General features: G+C 30.5%; 1 protein-coding gene across 1 annotated transcript; it reads right to left on the reverse strand.

The window, feature by feature from the left end:
- Positions 1-10908: 10908 nt before the first annotated feature.
- LOC137823793 (DNA-binding bromodomain-containing protein) lies at positions 10909-16498 on the reverse strand. The gene is made up of 9 exons (XM_068629066.1): positions 15855-16498; positions 15401-15446; positions 15121-15229; positions 14944-14989; positions 14760-14858; positions 13716-13784; positions 13296-13629; positions 13030-13175; positions 10909-12936 (listed from the first exon to the last, which is right to left on the reverse strand). Exons 1-9 carry the CDS (start codon positions 16260-16262, stop codon positions 11527-11529), a joined length of 2667 nt encoding a protein of 888 aa, XP_068485167.1. The 5' UTR covers positions 16263-16498; the 3' UTR covers positions 10909-11526.
- Between the last annotated feature and the right edge of the window lie 291 nt (positions 16499-16789).

Below are 16789 nucleotides of genomic sequence, written 5' to 3' on the forward strand. Positions count from 1 at the left end.
TTATTGTATTGTATGGAGAAAATCTTTAACGGCTATCTTTGCTGCAAAAGGAAACTTTTTAAATTAAAATTTCTAAAAAAGAAATTCTTATAAATCAAGACAATCAGATTAATCACATTAAAATTAGAAGGGCACGTAAATTGTAACACATGCATCTGCAAAAACTTGCTAAAATAGTAACAGAGACCAAATTATCTTTTTTATTATATTTTAGGTCACTCTTTATCGAATATGAATTTATCGAATATGGATTTATTGGATGAGATGTGTTTTATTTTCATATTTTGTATAAAAGTTAGATTACTCTAAAATGATTCTGTTTATTATTTTTTTATTGATAAAAAAATATTTTAAATTAGTGAATCTAAATGAAATCTAAGACAAAAATAAAATACAAGTCAAATAAATAATTCTAATATTATTTTTTGATAGATCCATGATATAGAGACTAAGGCTAAAATCTAATAAGTATGCAAATTTTTACAATAAGATATCAAACTATAATTACAAAGAGAATATATTTAGATAAAAAATAAAAGAAAATTGTTAAGAATCCAAAATTACAAGTAAAAAAATTGCTAATTTTATCTGTCATTAAGAACCTTAATGATTTATAATAAAGTTCATATTTACTAAATGATATTTTTAACAAAAAAATATTAGTAATAATCCAAGACTAAATTCGAATATCCAATACCGTGTCCACAACGATTTTCCTATTTTGGGATAAAGTTTAAAATTATGGTATTCAACTACAAAAGGTAAATAACATTCTTCTAATGCATTAATTTAATATAAATATACCTAAACTTCAAAGAAAAAATAACATTGATCAAACAAAGCTCTATTTTGATGCTTTATTTGGGACAATATTTATTCTTTTCTGTATGAGAGGATGAACATCTATCTTACGGAAAGATGTGGTGTTTATTTGCCATAAGAGTACATGTATTGTAACATGGAGAAAATGTTAATGACTAATTTTTTCAATATTATAGTGAAAAGTTTAAAAAAATACACCCAATATATATATATATATATATATATATGTTTATATATATATATATATATATATGTTTATATATATATATATATATATATATATATATATATATATATAAACAAATGCTTCTAATTTTTGTTTGTTAGCATTGTAGGATATAAATAAAGAATGTTTTTCATACTTATCAGCAAAGTCTTCAAATAAATAAAAAGGCAAATTCTTATTCCACCATCACTACAAAATAATTCTTAAATAATAACTAAATTTAGGGAGAAAAATAATTAATCACTATATTAACTAAATTAGATACTAATTTAGAGATTAAAAAAATATTATATCTAAAGTGGTTTCTATTATTAATAAAAATTTATAAAATAGTTTTTAAATTAGTTATCTAAGTTTTAGGGACTACTATTTTAGATTTTAAATTGATCTCTAAAAAAATAATACAGACTAATTTAGAATATAAAGTAGTAAGTAACTAAAATCTTGATAGCTAATGGTTAAATAACAATTTAGAAACCATTTTATAAATTTTTATTAATAATATAAACTACTTTAGATATCAATAGTTTTTTTAGTTTATAAAATGATATCTAATTTGATCAAATACTAACTAATTATTTTGGTCTCTAAAATTAGTTTCTATTTAATGATTTTCTTGTAGTGCATATCAAGTTGAACCTGTATCCAATTAAATGATATGAAATTGTTTATGTGAAATGATGAAAATGACCCTTAACGAAAAAGAGTGTAGATAAAAAAATACTTTTGAAATGCATTTCTGGATTTGAATTTTTCGGAAAATATTTCTGAATTTTGGAAATCCTTTTTTTAAATGTATTTCCAGATTTGTCTTCTGAATTTTTTTTTTTCAAAATGTATTTTTTTTTTCATTTCAGATTTACTTTTCTGGAATAAGATTTTGGAAAATTTTGTTAAAATAGTAATTTAGTGATATATATATAAGTGGTTTCAAAATAATTTTAACCTAAATATAGGTGTGATATTTTTTTTTAAACTGTGAATTCACACTTAAAATTCAAATGTATTGGAAAATATAATTGAGTTTATATTGATAACATATTATTTATACATATATATATTATAACTATTTTAAAACATGAGTTTATAAGCACACAATGATTGAATGAAAAATAATTGGAAACATCACATATGTGCTATATTATTGTATTGAAGTAGATCTAATTATAACTACATTAATTAAGTTTTTTCATAAAATTTAGGGGGTTTTAATTTTTTTTTCTTTGAATTTTTTCTTGAAATGTTGCTATAAGTTCATAACATTTATTTTCAGTCATCACCCTCTAATTGTGTAAAAAAACATATTAAAAAATATATAATGTACATCAATACAATGGTATTATGATAATATGAATTTTGTCATGTCATCACAGTAGTAGAGATTGAAAAAAATACATATTTAAAATAATAATTTAGAAAAAAAAAACAATACATTAATAAAATCTAAAACAATTTGAACTTTTTGAACACTGGATGGATATTATATATGAAGAAATTATATTTCTTAATGCACCCCATATCTTGTACCTACACTCCTATAGGGTTACTTTCCACCGCACTCCGGGCCCAAATCAGTGGCTCAAAGATTTTACGGGCTTGGGTGTCATCTAAGCGATAATCTCTTCCTTCAGCTCCATAGTTTCTACTTGCACCTCCATAAATACTTTTATTCGAAAACTACACTTCAGCAAAAGGTGTAGTGTTATTTTACATTTTTAATTTGTATAATCAATAGACCTTCCAAATTTTAAAATTCAAAATACAAAATTGTAGTTCAAATTCTAAAATTTAAAAGGTATTTTCATACTTAAAAAATATATTTCGAATTCTAAAAGTCAAAATAAAATTATTTTTCAAATTTTCGAGTTTGAAAGGTATTTTTGATAATGAACTCTAAAATTAAAAATACAAAATTGCATTTGAAGTTTTAAAAGAATTTTAAAATATAAAAAAGGGAAAAAAAGGTGTCAATAAAAAGATAAAAAATAGGAGAAAGTTGTGATTCCACCTTTTCTATTTTCTATGAAAGTGAGGAGGAAAAAATTGACCATCTGAGAAAATGAGAGCTATATAGTTTTGTTTATTGTAATAATTTATTTTACAAACTATTTCAATTATGACGATATTGATGCACCATACACACGCGTTTTAATTAGTTGAGTTGTTTCTGTTGTTTGCAATGCATGCACGTGCTTTTGAGTTCTTCCTTATGACAACGTTGTAAATTGTTGTCATTTTTTTATTACAGGTTCTAACTATTCTGTACGACATATTTTGACCATTTGTTATTCAAAATATTTTATTTAACCCACCCACCTACATTTTTGTATGAATTTGTCGTTAAAACATCATATCTCACACACATTCTATCTTCTTTCAAAAGATTTTTTTAACAATTTTACAATCTCCTTAAACTAAGAAGTGGTTGGCTAATAAATCTTCCTAAATTCTATTAATCAATAGAATAATCATCTTAAGTTATTGTTATGTTTGAATAGAACAAATATTTTTGACTTTTTTTATTCCTTGACAAGTATATGTATTCACTTGTTAACGTTAATTTCTTTCTGTTTTAGCAGTATATGTCAACTTACGACGTCACACACACAGTTTTTGTAGTTTTAGATGATCGAAAGTTCAGTTTTGTTTTGACATTAAGTCTGAGTAAGAAGTAGTATTGTAAGGATCAATTATTGTATCTGAGGTATTATCCATTTTGAATGTAAGTATTCCGTCACAATTTTATCTTTAAAAACCGCTTCGATGAAGTAAAGTAAAAAATTGTATTTAAACTGTCATCTATGTGGATTTTTAAATAATGTAAAAGTATATTGTTGGTGAAATATTTTAGAATGTGATTTTAAAATGAGTGATGTGAACAGATAGAAAATTAAGAAACTAAAATCCAACACGCTTTGGTACAAATGAAGCATTTGACCAACGTAAAATTTGACGTGTGAAGGCAACGCGTATCTGAATCTAAATTCATAAACAAATAAGGAACACACATTTTCTTATGTTTTGAGCCAACCAAAGTTGACCATAGATTATATAAGTAGTGGTTTCACATTACAACATTCACAGTGTTAACTTGCATTGCATATTCTCCATGGCTTTGTATCTCTCAAACCTCTTTGGATGCTTCTCCGAGTGCTCAACAGAATCTAAAAGATACATATGCGATGGCAATGTTTGTGTTCTCAAAAATCCAAAGAAAAACATCGCTAATCGACAAAAACTCTCCGACACCAACAAACAAAAGCAGAACCTTCGGAGTTCGTTTCGCAGTAGGTCCAAAAGATCTTCGTAGTTCATATGCTTCTGCATGCCATAAACACACACAACAGGTTACGTTTTCTTGGTTGTGATTCGATGTTTGTTCTGTCTACAAATCTTAGATTCTTGCTTGAAGAGATTTCAACTTTGTCTCCAATATGATATCGTGATCAAATTAGATCTCAAATATGTGAAGTATATCAGCTAAATGTATACAATTTTTACAGTTTGTAGCTTAGAAGTTCTTGCTCTTGTGTATAGAATCAAAATAAGAGTTTTATCAATCATTTACGAGATATATGTTATAGATTCGAAGGATAAGTTGATTCATTAAGATTTTCAGTGTAAACTTTAATTTTAACTCAACTTCATAAAACCAGTTTATAAGGTGAGGTCCGATAACGACTGACACAATAGATACAACAAACTCTTGTTAAGATAAACTTTAAATAACTATAATACCATATTAAAAGTGAATTTTAAGTTTAACTCAACCTCATAAATCAGTTAAAGTGAGATTTGCACCCATTTGTAAAAAGTAAAATATCATAATCTCGGATCTTTAACCGAAAGTAATATTCAAGAGAATTTGCACATGTTTAAGGGATTTTTATAATGAAACAATATTTTGAAATTATTAATTAATTATATAATAATGTAAAAGAGAGATAGTTTAATTTACCGATTTAATGCGTATAATTATAGAGAAACTTAAATTTTATTTATTAATGCAACTCCAAACTATTAAGATTTATGAAAAAGTTTCATGCAGATAAATTTTTTGTTTAATTTCATATCTAAAATTCGTACTACATTATATATACAGTTGGATGGGATCTTGGATATTTTCGAGTTGTATTAGATTACATTTTTTTATTTATTAAACTCCATCTAACCCAATCTATAGTTATATTGGTTTGGGTCAATTAAATAATGTTTTGATATTTTTCAAGTTTTCAATTTCAATGTATTTTCTGTTAGATTTATTACATATTTTTTAAAAAATAGATTATATCATTTAATATTTCAAAATACATATTTAATTAATAAAATAATAAAGTAAACACATAACTCATTATCTAACTCATAAGCTGACCCAATTAAAAAAAAATCTGACTAATAAATTTGAGTTGAATTAATTATCGATTATACAATTCAATAAAGATGTATATTAATAATATAGCAATATATAATATTATTCAATATTTTAAATTTTTAAAATAAATTATATATTTAAAAAAAATTATATTATTTAATAATTTTGATTGAATTTTAGATTAAACGTATAAAACTTGTTAACCAATCAATAAATTAATTTTGAATATTATTATTTTATATATATTATTATTTATAAATTAATTTTGAATATTATTATTTTATAATTTTGAATATTTATTTCATTATTATTATTTATTATTTTGTTATTATTATATTATTATAATTTTATAAGTTTTAGGTTTAAAGTAAGAGTAGAATGATAATAGCATATGTCTTTGATGATGTTTCCATGCATGGAAGATGGGAGGCACCATTTCATCTTCATCTTCCATCAAAACACCAATCATGTTGCCTGCATCTACAACCATCAATCATCCCTTTTCTCTACATTCATTTTTACTACGATTCTGCATATATCATCACATCACATCATGTCATGGAATTAACCATCAACCCTACATGCATGCATGCATCATTCCACCCATTGAATAAGTTGGCCATGTTAGAAATGGTTTCAGCATTTGGACATGTATGCTATTTAATTAAATTCCCTTCATCTAAATTAATACCTTTGTCACTTTCAAAAGCATAAACATTCTATCACCTTTCTTCAAAAATTTGAATCTTCTACTAGTGTTGTATTGTTCAGTTATGGTGTTATTTTACCTTCTATATGTAATACACATTAATTTTTAATTAGTTTATTTCTCACAATCCATCTAATAAGTATTATTTATTATTATTATTTAAGGATAGTATAGTAATAGAATTAAGAATATTGGATATAAAACAAAATTTGTAAATATATATATATATATAAATTACTTTATGTAATATATAATATCATGTATGTGCAACAAGATATATTTAAAAAGTTCTTATTTTGAACTGTCTAGTTATTTGGTTTAATTTTAATTAAAATATAAAAACATTATTTAGAAATTGTAATAGATATGCATTAAATATATGTTCATAAACTCTGATTTTGAACTATCTAACCACACAGGTTTTTTTAATCAAAGATTTTTTTAAAATAAAATTTCATATAAAGCTTATTAAATGATGTAGTATAAACATTAGACGCTCTTTATAACATGGAATAGTAGACGCTCTTTGCAAGTTAAGTTATGTGTTTTTATATATATACACAAATATACACTTATATAAAAATTATAAAAATAAAGATAGATTCTACTTTGACCGAATCTCCTAATTAAGTATTGAATATGAAATTTATAGATTTTTGTAGTAGACGCTTAAGATATGCTAAAGATATAATAATATTAAGAATTATTTTATAATTGAAGAAAAAAAATGTTTACAATCAAGAAGATGAAGTTGCAATTAAATAATCCAAAGAATGACAAAACTAATACAACCTACATTCTTCATATCAAGAAAGCAGTAAATATACTTTTTTATTATATCTATATTTATATTTATATAAGTAATGAAAATCAAATATAAATATATTGGCTAAGACTTTTTCTTACTTTAATATTAGTTTTGATTTAATAAAAAAAACTAGAACTTAATAGTTCTTAAAAAATAAGTATAGAATTAAAGGAAAAATAATATATAAAAGTGTTGGAATTTAATTACATGTAATGAAACTCTTATGTATCTTTCAATCACTTGTTCATATTAATTTTCATCTATCTTGTTAAAATATTGATACCAATCATCAATTTGTCAAATATTCAGTGAAAGAACTTGTTTTGTGAGTAATAATATATAACAATCAATAAGCTAAATCTCATTCCTCTTAATTCAATGCATTAGATGATTCCATTTATATCAACCTTGGATTTTACCTCTAAAAATAAGTAATAATGAGTGATATTTATGAGAGCTTCTTTCAAACTCCTTCAACCCTAGGTTCTTCCATATACTTTCTAAATTCTATTGTTATGTTTAAATTAAATAATTTTCGAATACAGATTAATTTTCCTTGAGCAGATATTCAAAATTTAGATTTTCTTAAATTCCTTTTATAAGCTCAATAAATTTGACTAGAGGATTTTAGATCAAAAGTTTTCTCAATCTTTTCACTTTGAGAAAAACAGAGAAAAAAAATTATCCGCAAAGAATAAATAAAATGAAATGAGACACTTCAGAGGTGTCACAACCCTTATATAAACACTTTAAGAGTATCTCAACCCCTATACAATAAATGGTCAAGACCAACCTGTTCAACACCTGACCTCATACATTTATCTGACTCTACAAACCACCAAACTTAATCCTCAAAAGAATGGTAGACCACATCAAAATAATTCAGCATCTATTCTAATATGGTCCTTATAGTCAATTTTTAAACAAAATTGGACAAAAGACAATACAAACATAATATCCCCTAAACAACCGGAATCCAACAATAACATTTAGAAAACAAATTCTCTCTAAAAAAAAAGTCCCACAAAAACCTACTCAAAAGTGAGTCCACTTTCTTCAAAAAGAAACATATATTTTCATAGAATGGAGATGAATAAAAAATAAGAATGATATTATTACTTAATTAACCATCACATGAATCAAGTAGTTGGTCATAAAAGAAGTGCAATAAAGTGAAGAAAAGCTATCAAGTTTTGTGGTTACTTTACAATGAATCCTCCCTCGTGAATTCTTGTTCTTTAACACACAGGCTGTGATTTGAGATTTTGTCTATGAACTAGCAAATTATCTTAAAAATTAAGGATAAATTATATTTTTTTCCTTTTATTTTATTTCTAGTTTTGGTTTGGATTTTTTATTTTTGAGAAATATTCATTTTTGGTAAAATTCGTTTCAATATGTTCCTTTTAAAAAAAATATCATTTTTAAGATGAGATTTTTAACTATTTTCTTTACTTATTCAAGATATGAAATTTGTCATATTAGATCTATTTATTATGAAAACTGTGAAATCTAATAAATGTGCAAACAAAAAAGATCATAAATGAAAATTTAAAATATTAGATCTTTTTGGTTTGTTGTTATTCATCCAACATTGTTTTCATGTGATTTTTATACTTCATAACCATTTTTTATTTGAATATTTGTTGGTTTTTATAGTTTTTATGTAGGCAACTATATATTATTAGAATTTTTATATTTCATTAAACTCTTTTTATAATTTTTTATAAAAAATAACAAAAAGTAAGGTTTTCTGCATTCTTATTCTGTAAATATTTTAATGTTCCACAACACATTAATAAGGAAATTATACTAAATATGAAAATTTCTAATAGTGATAATAAAATAAGTCTAACGTCTTAGTAAAAGGTTTAATGTATATAAATTTAAAAGTTAATTGTTTTGTCTTAAGAAAACTCACTAGATTTGAAGAAAAGGAAAATATTATATGATACAAGATATCAATAAAACTCTAATTTTAATTGAAAACAAAAACAAGTCTAACAAACTGTTTCGGCCAAAATAAATCCTTGTATATGATATTTAAAAGGTTTTATATCATATTAATAGTACACCAAATATATATATATATATATATATATATATATATATATATATATAAACTCTAAACTATGAGATTATATTTTGGTACTTTTAAAGATTGACAATTTATGATGCAACAATCAAAATATCATTGTTTTAGTAATATTTTAGCTAATCAGAGATATAATTAATGTTCTTTCTACATCATTTTGAATATTAAAATAGTTAATCTTCAAATAACAACTTTTTATCGTCTAAAAAACAAAAATTTAATATGCTAACATTATCAGCTATGCTTTGACAACAACTAAAAAGATAAAAAGTTCATAACCTAGAAGCTTTCAGGAGGTTATAAAAGTGTAGAAAGTGAATTAAGGCACGTTGTTATAGGACTGATGACAAAAGATTTTACATAAATGGAGAGGGTAGACTAATGAGATCTTCACACCTATTGCAAAACACTATTTAATAATGATTTTGATGTCTATTATTAACTAATATAATCTGATGGTGGAACAGTTAGATGTTAAGACAACTTTTATGCACGAAATATTGGAGGAGACCATTTACCCATGACATAGTTGCTATATAGGGATGCAGACATTTTGTATGTATGTTTTTACATGGTTAGTAACTGCACTTTCCTGAAAATCTAGTTTGCAATCAGTGGTGACTTTATCTACTATATCGCACTCACATAGGGATAAATGAGACAATGTGATTGAACTGAACAATTGAAGAGCTGAGTATTGTAAAAAATTATGTGATTATTCATTATGATAATCACAATACTATGAATCTAATTGCTCATTAAATCTACCACGAAAGGATTAGAGACATTAGACTACTCTTTGTGAAAGACTTTTTAAGGAAGGAAAATCACGTACATGTGTTGAAAAAATTCTTTCCAAGATCAAAGTTCAAATAATACTTGGAGCATTAATTTTTCAAAAAAAAAAAATAATCTTTCACTGCTTTGTAGCTGTTTTGTGACAGTGATTCATGCTCTCAAAATTATTTTCAAATAAAAATTACTTTTGAAAAGAAAAACACAAAGAAAGCTAGCCAATTCCAAAAGTTTGCAACACGAAACCTGAGCAAGGTCCTTCCACGTCAATTTGTTATGCTTAGGTGCCATTATGATATATGAGCCACGAATCCTTGCAAATTTGGAAATTGGAAGCTCCAAACTTTCGAATTTTGGTTTCATTATTTAGTGTAACTTGAGTTGGTTCAGTGTCCCCATATACCAAACTACTTTTGTACTCCAATTATGGCCTTCACCTACCATCATCGCTCAATATAAGGCCATTTTCTCAAAGCTTTTATTCATATACTTCCAAAACACCAAAGATCCACTTTAGGGGTGAGACAAGGATGGGAATAAGTAATGTGCAGGTCATCCATAGCTTCTGACCTAATTCATGAATCATTTTTGTTCAAAAACTTTATTCACATCTCTCTCTTTTCAACCACTTTTTCACCCACTTTATCTTTTCAAGATTGCTTCATGTTATTATTTTAAGTATGAAATAAATATTCAATTCATACACCATCAATAATCATGAAATAATATGTACTATAATAAATCTATGTCCCATTATCATTAAATATTGATATAAAATGTTCTGAAAGTTATTTACAATGATTTAAACTAACAAATTTAGAAAACTAAAACAGAATAAATTCGTATTTATGAGAATTAGGAGACTTAATTTAGCTCATTCCATATAAATGAATCATCATCAATCTAGAATAACTTTTAATCAAACAAGCAAATTCAACCTCCATTTTTCCATGTTAGTGCTCGGTTTTATACTTGTAAATTATACTGTTTCTCAACCTAGAAATAAATTTACACGACACCAGAAAACCTAGTACAGAAGGGGTGCATGGTTTTGCTTAAATGTTGAAGCTGCAGAATCGGGTAAAACAGAGAAAAACAAGTTGAGGTTTTGCATTCGAGAAATGTACAGAATAATAGCAGCATTAAGAACTAAGTGATGCCTTCCCATCTATTCAGATAAACAAGTAATCATAATCGAATGAAATCAATATCTAGGCAACCGAATCTCAACCATCTGTAAAGAATGTACAAGGCATCATCAACAGGATTTTTCGCCCGCTAATTGAAAAATCTAAGCAACGCTCGATCATGAACGACTCCTAATGTTTCATAGGGTTTCAGCTCCTGGAGAGAACATAGACATGCTGCATTCACTCGGTAATCCTCATCTGGAAAAGATGAAAAGTAGTGAATTTGTCTTCTGGCAAATCCACTCAAATTTCTGAAACTAAGCAAACTCATTGGATTTACCTTACGCCAAATCCCTTTTAAGAAAACCATAAGATCCCCAACATAAGCAGCATCCAAGGGAAAACAATCTTCCCAATTGGTTTCATCTCTCCCTAAAGTAGTAAAATGGTAGCCCTTTTCCTCATTTAACAAGGCCTTTGGGATCAAAATTGACGTCCAACGACAGGAGCCGAAATTCCATAATAAGTCAATCTTGTGGATACATCCACAACAGAAATACAATAACATGTCACAGTTGCAAAGCAAGGTCTGGTTGCTGAGAGTCAACCAGCACACCAGATGATTGTTTCGCAGGTGACCCAGGAGGTTGGAAACCAATGTTCAGGTCAGGAGGAAGTGTTTCCTGTTTCTGTCTTGGTTGACTGTGAGGTCGGATACCCCGCCAAGGTGGTATCTGAAATCTTGACAAGTCAGAAGCTGCTACTTGAGGGAAAGCCATAGGTCTGTTTGGAAACGGTGAAGCACCAACTGGTTGAATAGGTTGAGATTGGGGTACAAGTGCCTGAAATGGAAAATTGTTCTTCTCAGACTGGAAAGGAGTTCCACCAGGAGAAAACTCTCCCCTAATTCGTGGGAAGGGCTGATGGAACTCTCGCGCTGGGTTGTACAATGAATCTGCAGAAATCTGATTTTTGGGTGAAGTAGAAATTTCAGGTCCTTGTTTAAAACCTGCTGCACCAACAGACATCCATGCACGGGCAGCTGCTGCTGAAGCATTGCTTGAATCCTCTCTACGTCCTGATGGAACTGATGGTGTCACTGGTGGGGTGTCAGCAGGGGAATGATTGGATGAACTAGAAGTCTGTTGTTTTTGTGTCTTTTCGGCTAACATCCTCATCAACTGAACTGGGTCACTAAGAGTCTGCTCCTGCCCATGGGTAACATAGGGAGATGATCTGCCTGGTTGATTTGATGTACTTTCGGATGATGCACCAGGCATCCGTCTGTTTAAACTAGTACCCCTTACTTTTCCATTGGGTAACTCTCCACTAACAACTCCGTTGGTGTCTGGCTGCTTGAAAGGCATAGAAGGTAAAATAGTCAAGTTACTAGGTATCATTTCTCTGGGCTTAGACGCTGCTGCAGGAGTATTACTTGTAAGCTTTGCAACTAGACTGGCATTTTTATGATCACTGGAGGGTAAAGAGTTTAATTCCACTTGTTTCAAACCCTTGTTCTCAGACTTGTTGAGGTTCCTAGTTTGGACATTGGGCTGCTGATAAAAGATATTGTCATGAGAATTGGGTCTTGGTATAGCAGAACCAAACAAAGATGATTTGCCATCTGATGTAAGCCCACTACTAGAACATACTGAAGGCTGTTTTCCCTCATGGATTGGTCCATTAACAGGATGTTCCATGGTGGATTCCACATTCTTACAATTTTTGTCAACCTTTATTAATTCAGCAGTAGACTGCAACTTAGTCCCCAAACTAGGTTGTTGCTGGGCAAGATTATCAAGCTTTAATACTGGTGTTGGAAGTGGTTCATACTCTCCAACCCAACCAGGACCAAATTTACAGCCAGGTGGGAGTGCATGCTGAATCCTCTGGGAAGCGATTTTCCAAGCTGTAGGTCCTAGAGTAGCAGCAAAACGAGCCAAACTCCTGGCATAGGAGTGTTCAGCTTGAAGTCCAACCTGGTACCAAAAATATACAACATTGATGCTTTAAAAAACATAAGAAAGCTTTATTCAAGGATTTGAATTCACTTCTTTTCTTTAGATACATACAGTAACTAGCTGCTTCACTTCACCCTCAAATGTCGTAAATACAGAATCCGATCTAGTAACTGGTGGATTGGGCATATTATAAGTTGAACGACGTTCCATATCTTGCATAGATGGTTTCCTTCCCGACTTGGAGAGCATACCCCTCCCTGAAACAATAAAGCAACAGTCTCAGAAGAGAATAGCTAGAAGATGACAGAAATATCCAACTGAAATTAAACAAAATTGAACAATGAAGGCATGAAAGGGCTTGATCTCTTCTGTGATACCTGATATGTAGTCTTCTGCTTTCTCTTGATTTGCATCAATCACGAAAGCATTCCCCTCCACAAGGCCATCAATATTACCAGGCCTTTCACAAACGATGCCTTGCATTGGATGGGATGTTGGCAACACATCTCCAATAGTAGCAAGAGTTGCACCTGAGGAAAAATCAGAGCCAACAGGTTCCTGTGAAGTATGACCAAATGGCTTCTTTGCTGGCTTCTTAACCAGGGAATTAGATCTAGTTTTTTGTTCAGACTTCAGCTCACTCTGTGAGCGATCCAAGTCAAACCGTAACTTTTCAAACTTTTTCCTTGCCAGTTCTTGTATCGATCTTGCCTGAAACAAATATAGGGATCATACAGCATGCACAACAAAATAGCTACTCGCAATCTTTTTTCAAGGGAAAACAGTAAATTCTATACCTGTTTGTGGTATATAGTCTCCGCTGCATTGTATTGCATTGCATTCGAGCAAATCAAAAACACATCACTCTGCATTCAACAATTGCATCCAAAATTTAATGTAATTAATACCGTAACATTTATTTGTCTTTCAAAATATCACTCAACCAGGAACACGTACAGTTTAAAACTGGTTTAGATGATAATAAAGGTTAGCCTAGTGCACAAGGTGCTTATCTGGATTTTGGGATGATTGATGCACACAACCTGACCCCAAGCAAACAGATTGTTTTCCAAAAATTTGAACTTAGACCTCTAGGTCAGAAGCCAACAATCTTACTGTTGTGGTATCCTCCTTAGTTCAGATGATGGAGCAAACACATTCTTTTCTTGCATTTCTTAAACATCATTATGATAACAGGTTGTCTATACACAAAATTCATTTTCTTCTCCCACACCTTTTTATCATCTAAAATAGGGTTCAACCAGGAGTCATTAACAACAGACAAACTAACCAGGATAAATCCCCCCTACTGCCTATTAGCATCGACATATATTTTAATCTCCCATAGCCTCACTCATGGGTGACATTAGACATTTTTCCGGCTCTATGCACTAAGGTGCTGAACTGCAAAATTTTCACTAAATTAAGAAACTTTCATTTATTCATGCCAAAATAGACAAGCTACACTATGTCAATGCCTTAACCAAAACCCAATCTATCATTACATAGAAAATATACTCCTTTTGAGGAAATAAAAACCACAGTAATAAATTATGCTAAATTTCATACGATACCATTATTAGTTTACTCCTGCAAAAGTTTCCCACCAATATCAATCACAAACACAAATCGCTACTGCCAGCAACATCCCATTGTCAACAAAAGTGAGTAAAATCCTGACAGACTCTATTATACTGACAAGTAAGCCACTTAAATGTTTCCCCTCACCCCAATTGCAAGCAGCCTCGGGCTCTCAACCCACTTAATAATCAAATAGAAAAAACTATCAGAATCTCAGAAAGGAAAAGAAACCTCTCCAAACAGTTGACACATTTACACACCTCAAATTGTTCAAAGGTAGAATAGGATCCATTTGCCAACTTCTTCCTCACTGTGGCAAAGTCCATTGGATGCTCAATTACATCATGATAATCAGGAAGCTGCATTGAAACAGAATTTCAGCTTTCAACTTAGATTGCCTTCCAAAAGCAAGATTAAAATTCGAAGGAAGAAAAGACCGCACACCTCTTCTGGATCAACCGGCTCCGCATACACACCATATGTGTCCTTCCTGACAATTCACCAAAAGACATCACATCAGCATGCACCAATATAAGTTGAAGATGCTATAATAATCATTCACCACAACTCAAACCAAAAAGAGTGCAAGAAGAAAGAAACTGTTTATCGAAATCCCCTTACTTCTGAAGCTTGTCAAGGATCAACTCCAGGGTCCTCTTGTCAGGCAACGGAATCCCAGGTTGAATCCCAGGTGGAATCCCAGGTGGAAGCTTCGACGGAGTTCCTAAAACTAGAAACAGAACAGAACAAATGAACCCAGTTGAGAAACTTACAGTGGAGGATACGGTAACAAAAACATCGTCACACCCGTTTCAGTGTACAACAAGGTACACAAAGAAAAAGTGGGGAAATCCGAAATAAGAATTACATTACAACCGAAACCATAAATCCCTACACACACCTGAAGCTGAGTGGAGCCCTTTAGAATCCACTTTTCTGCCCTTTGCCTGTCACAAGAAACCACACACAATTAATAACGCAACCCAAAACTACAAAAAAGGCAAATACTGCGTTTATATAAGAAAATGATGCGATGGAGACAGAGACAGAGACAGAGACAGACAACAATGCGTCCTAGGTTATCTTATCTATAGTCATAGACAGGGAGAGAGAAAGAGGGTTAATAAAAATGAAAGAAAACACAATCAGAGAGAGTGTGCATGTGTGTGATAGTTTTGACAGTTGACGCGTTAGTTATCTCCCCCAAAATCCCGACACAGAGAGAGAAAGAGAAAGCCCTAGAGAGAGAAACATAATTCAATTATGGACCAATTGGTATCAAAAAATTCTGAGGTGGACACTGAACACACACTCTTCTCCTTAATCTCAAAATTTCCAGCACTTGTGTTCGTTACCTCACGCTCTTCTTCCTGCTCCTCCGCCTCCTCATTCCCCTCCTCATTCCCCTCCTCCTCCTCCTCCTCCTCCCCCTCCTCCTCCTCCGCTTCCTCCGGCGCGTGCACCTCACGCGCCCCTGCATGACTCGGCGCGTCGTCCTCCTCGTCATCGTCCTCCTCCTCGTGGTTGTTGAGCTTCACCACGAGCTTGAGCTTTTTCTTCTCCCGCCTCCTCTCGTCCTCCTCCTCGTCCTCATCCTCCTCGTCAAGGTAGTCGTCGTAGTCGATGTTGTAGCGCACATTCCGGCGGCGGCGGCTCCGTCGGAGGTCTGGCTGGGAAGCCGCCGGAGATTGACCGGAGCGTCGAGCTAGATCTGTCTTGGAGGGACGCCCCTTCTTCTTCCTCCGCACGATCTGACCCATCATCTAATCTATGGCTGTTGTTGTTGGTGCTGCGTCTCTCTCTCTAAAACCCTGTTTCACTCTCTCTCTTCTCTTGCTTTGGAACACTCCATTATTTTCGAGGGTGCTTCTCTTGGCTTTTTTCGAGAGGCTCAGTCAGGTCCAACCCTGCCTGTCACCATCCGAACCTCAGCTTCGGTTCTTGGTGGGTGGGGTTTCTCACTTTCTCACTTCTACTGTACTACTGCTTCTATCATTTCTTTCTCCCTGTTTATTGTTCTATTTATATAACACCATAATTAATAAATTAATTAATTAATCTTTCACAATTTTAGTAAAATATCTCTATCTCAGCAACACATTAATCTTTTTTAAATATTTTATTTTTAAATTTTGAATAACATAACTCCTTTTCTATGTCTTTAATGAAATAACAAAAAAAATTAATTACATTCAACACAAAAACATATATAACCTATAAATATATATTAAAATATGCAAACATTTCAAAAGTATCACAAGTAACTCAGCTAAAATTATTTTTTAAAGAA

This window comes from Phaseolus vulgaris, chromosome 8 (assembly GCF_051622355.1).
Source record: "Phaseolus vulgaris cultivar YP4 chromosome 8, ASM5162235v1, whole genome shotgun sequence".
NCBI lineage: Eukaryota > Viridiplantae > Streptophyta > Magnoliopsida > Fabales > Fabaceae > Phaseolus > Phaseolus vulgaris.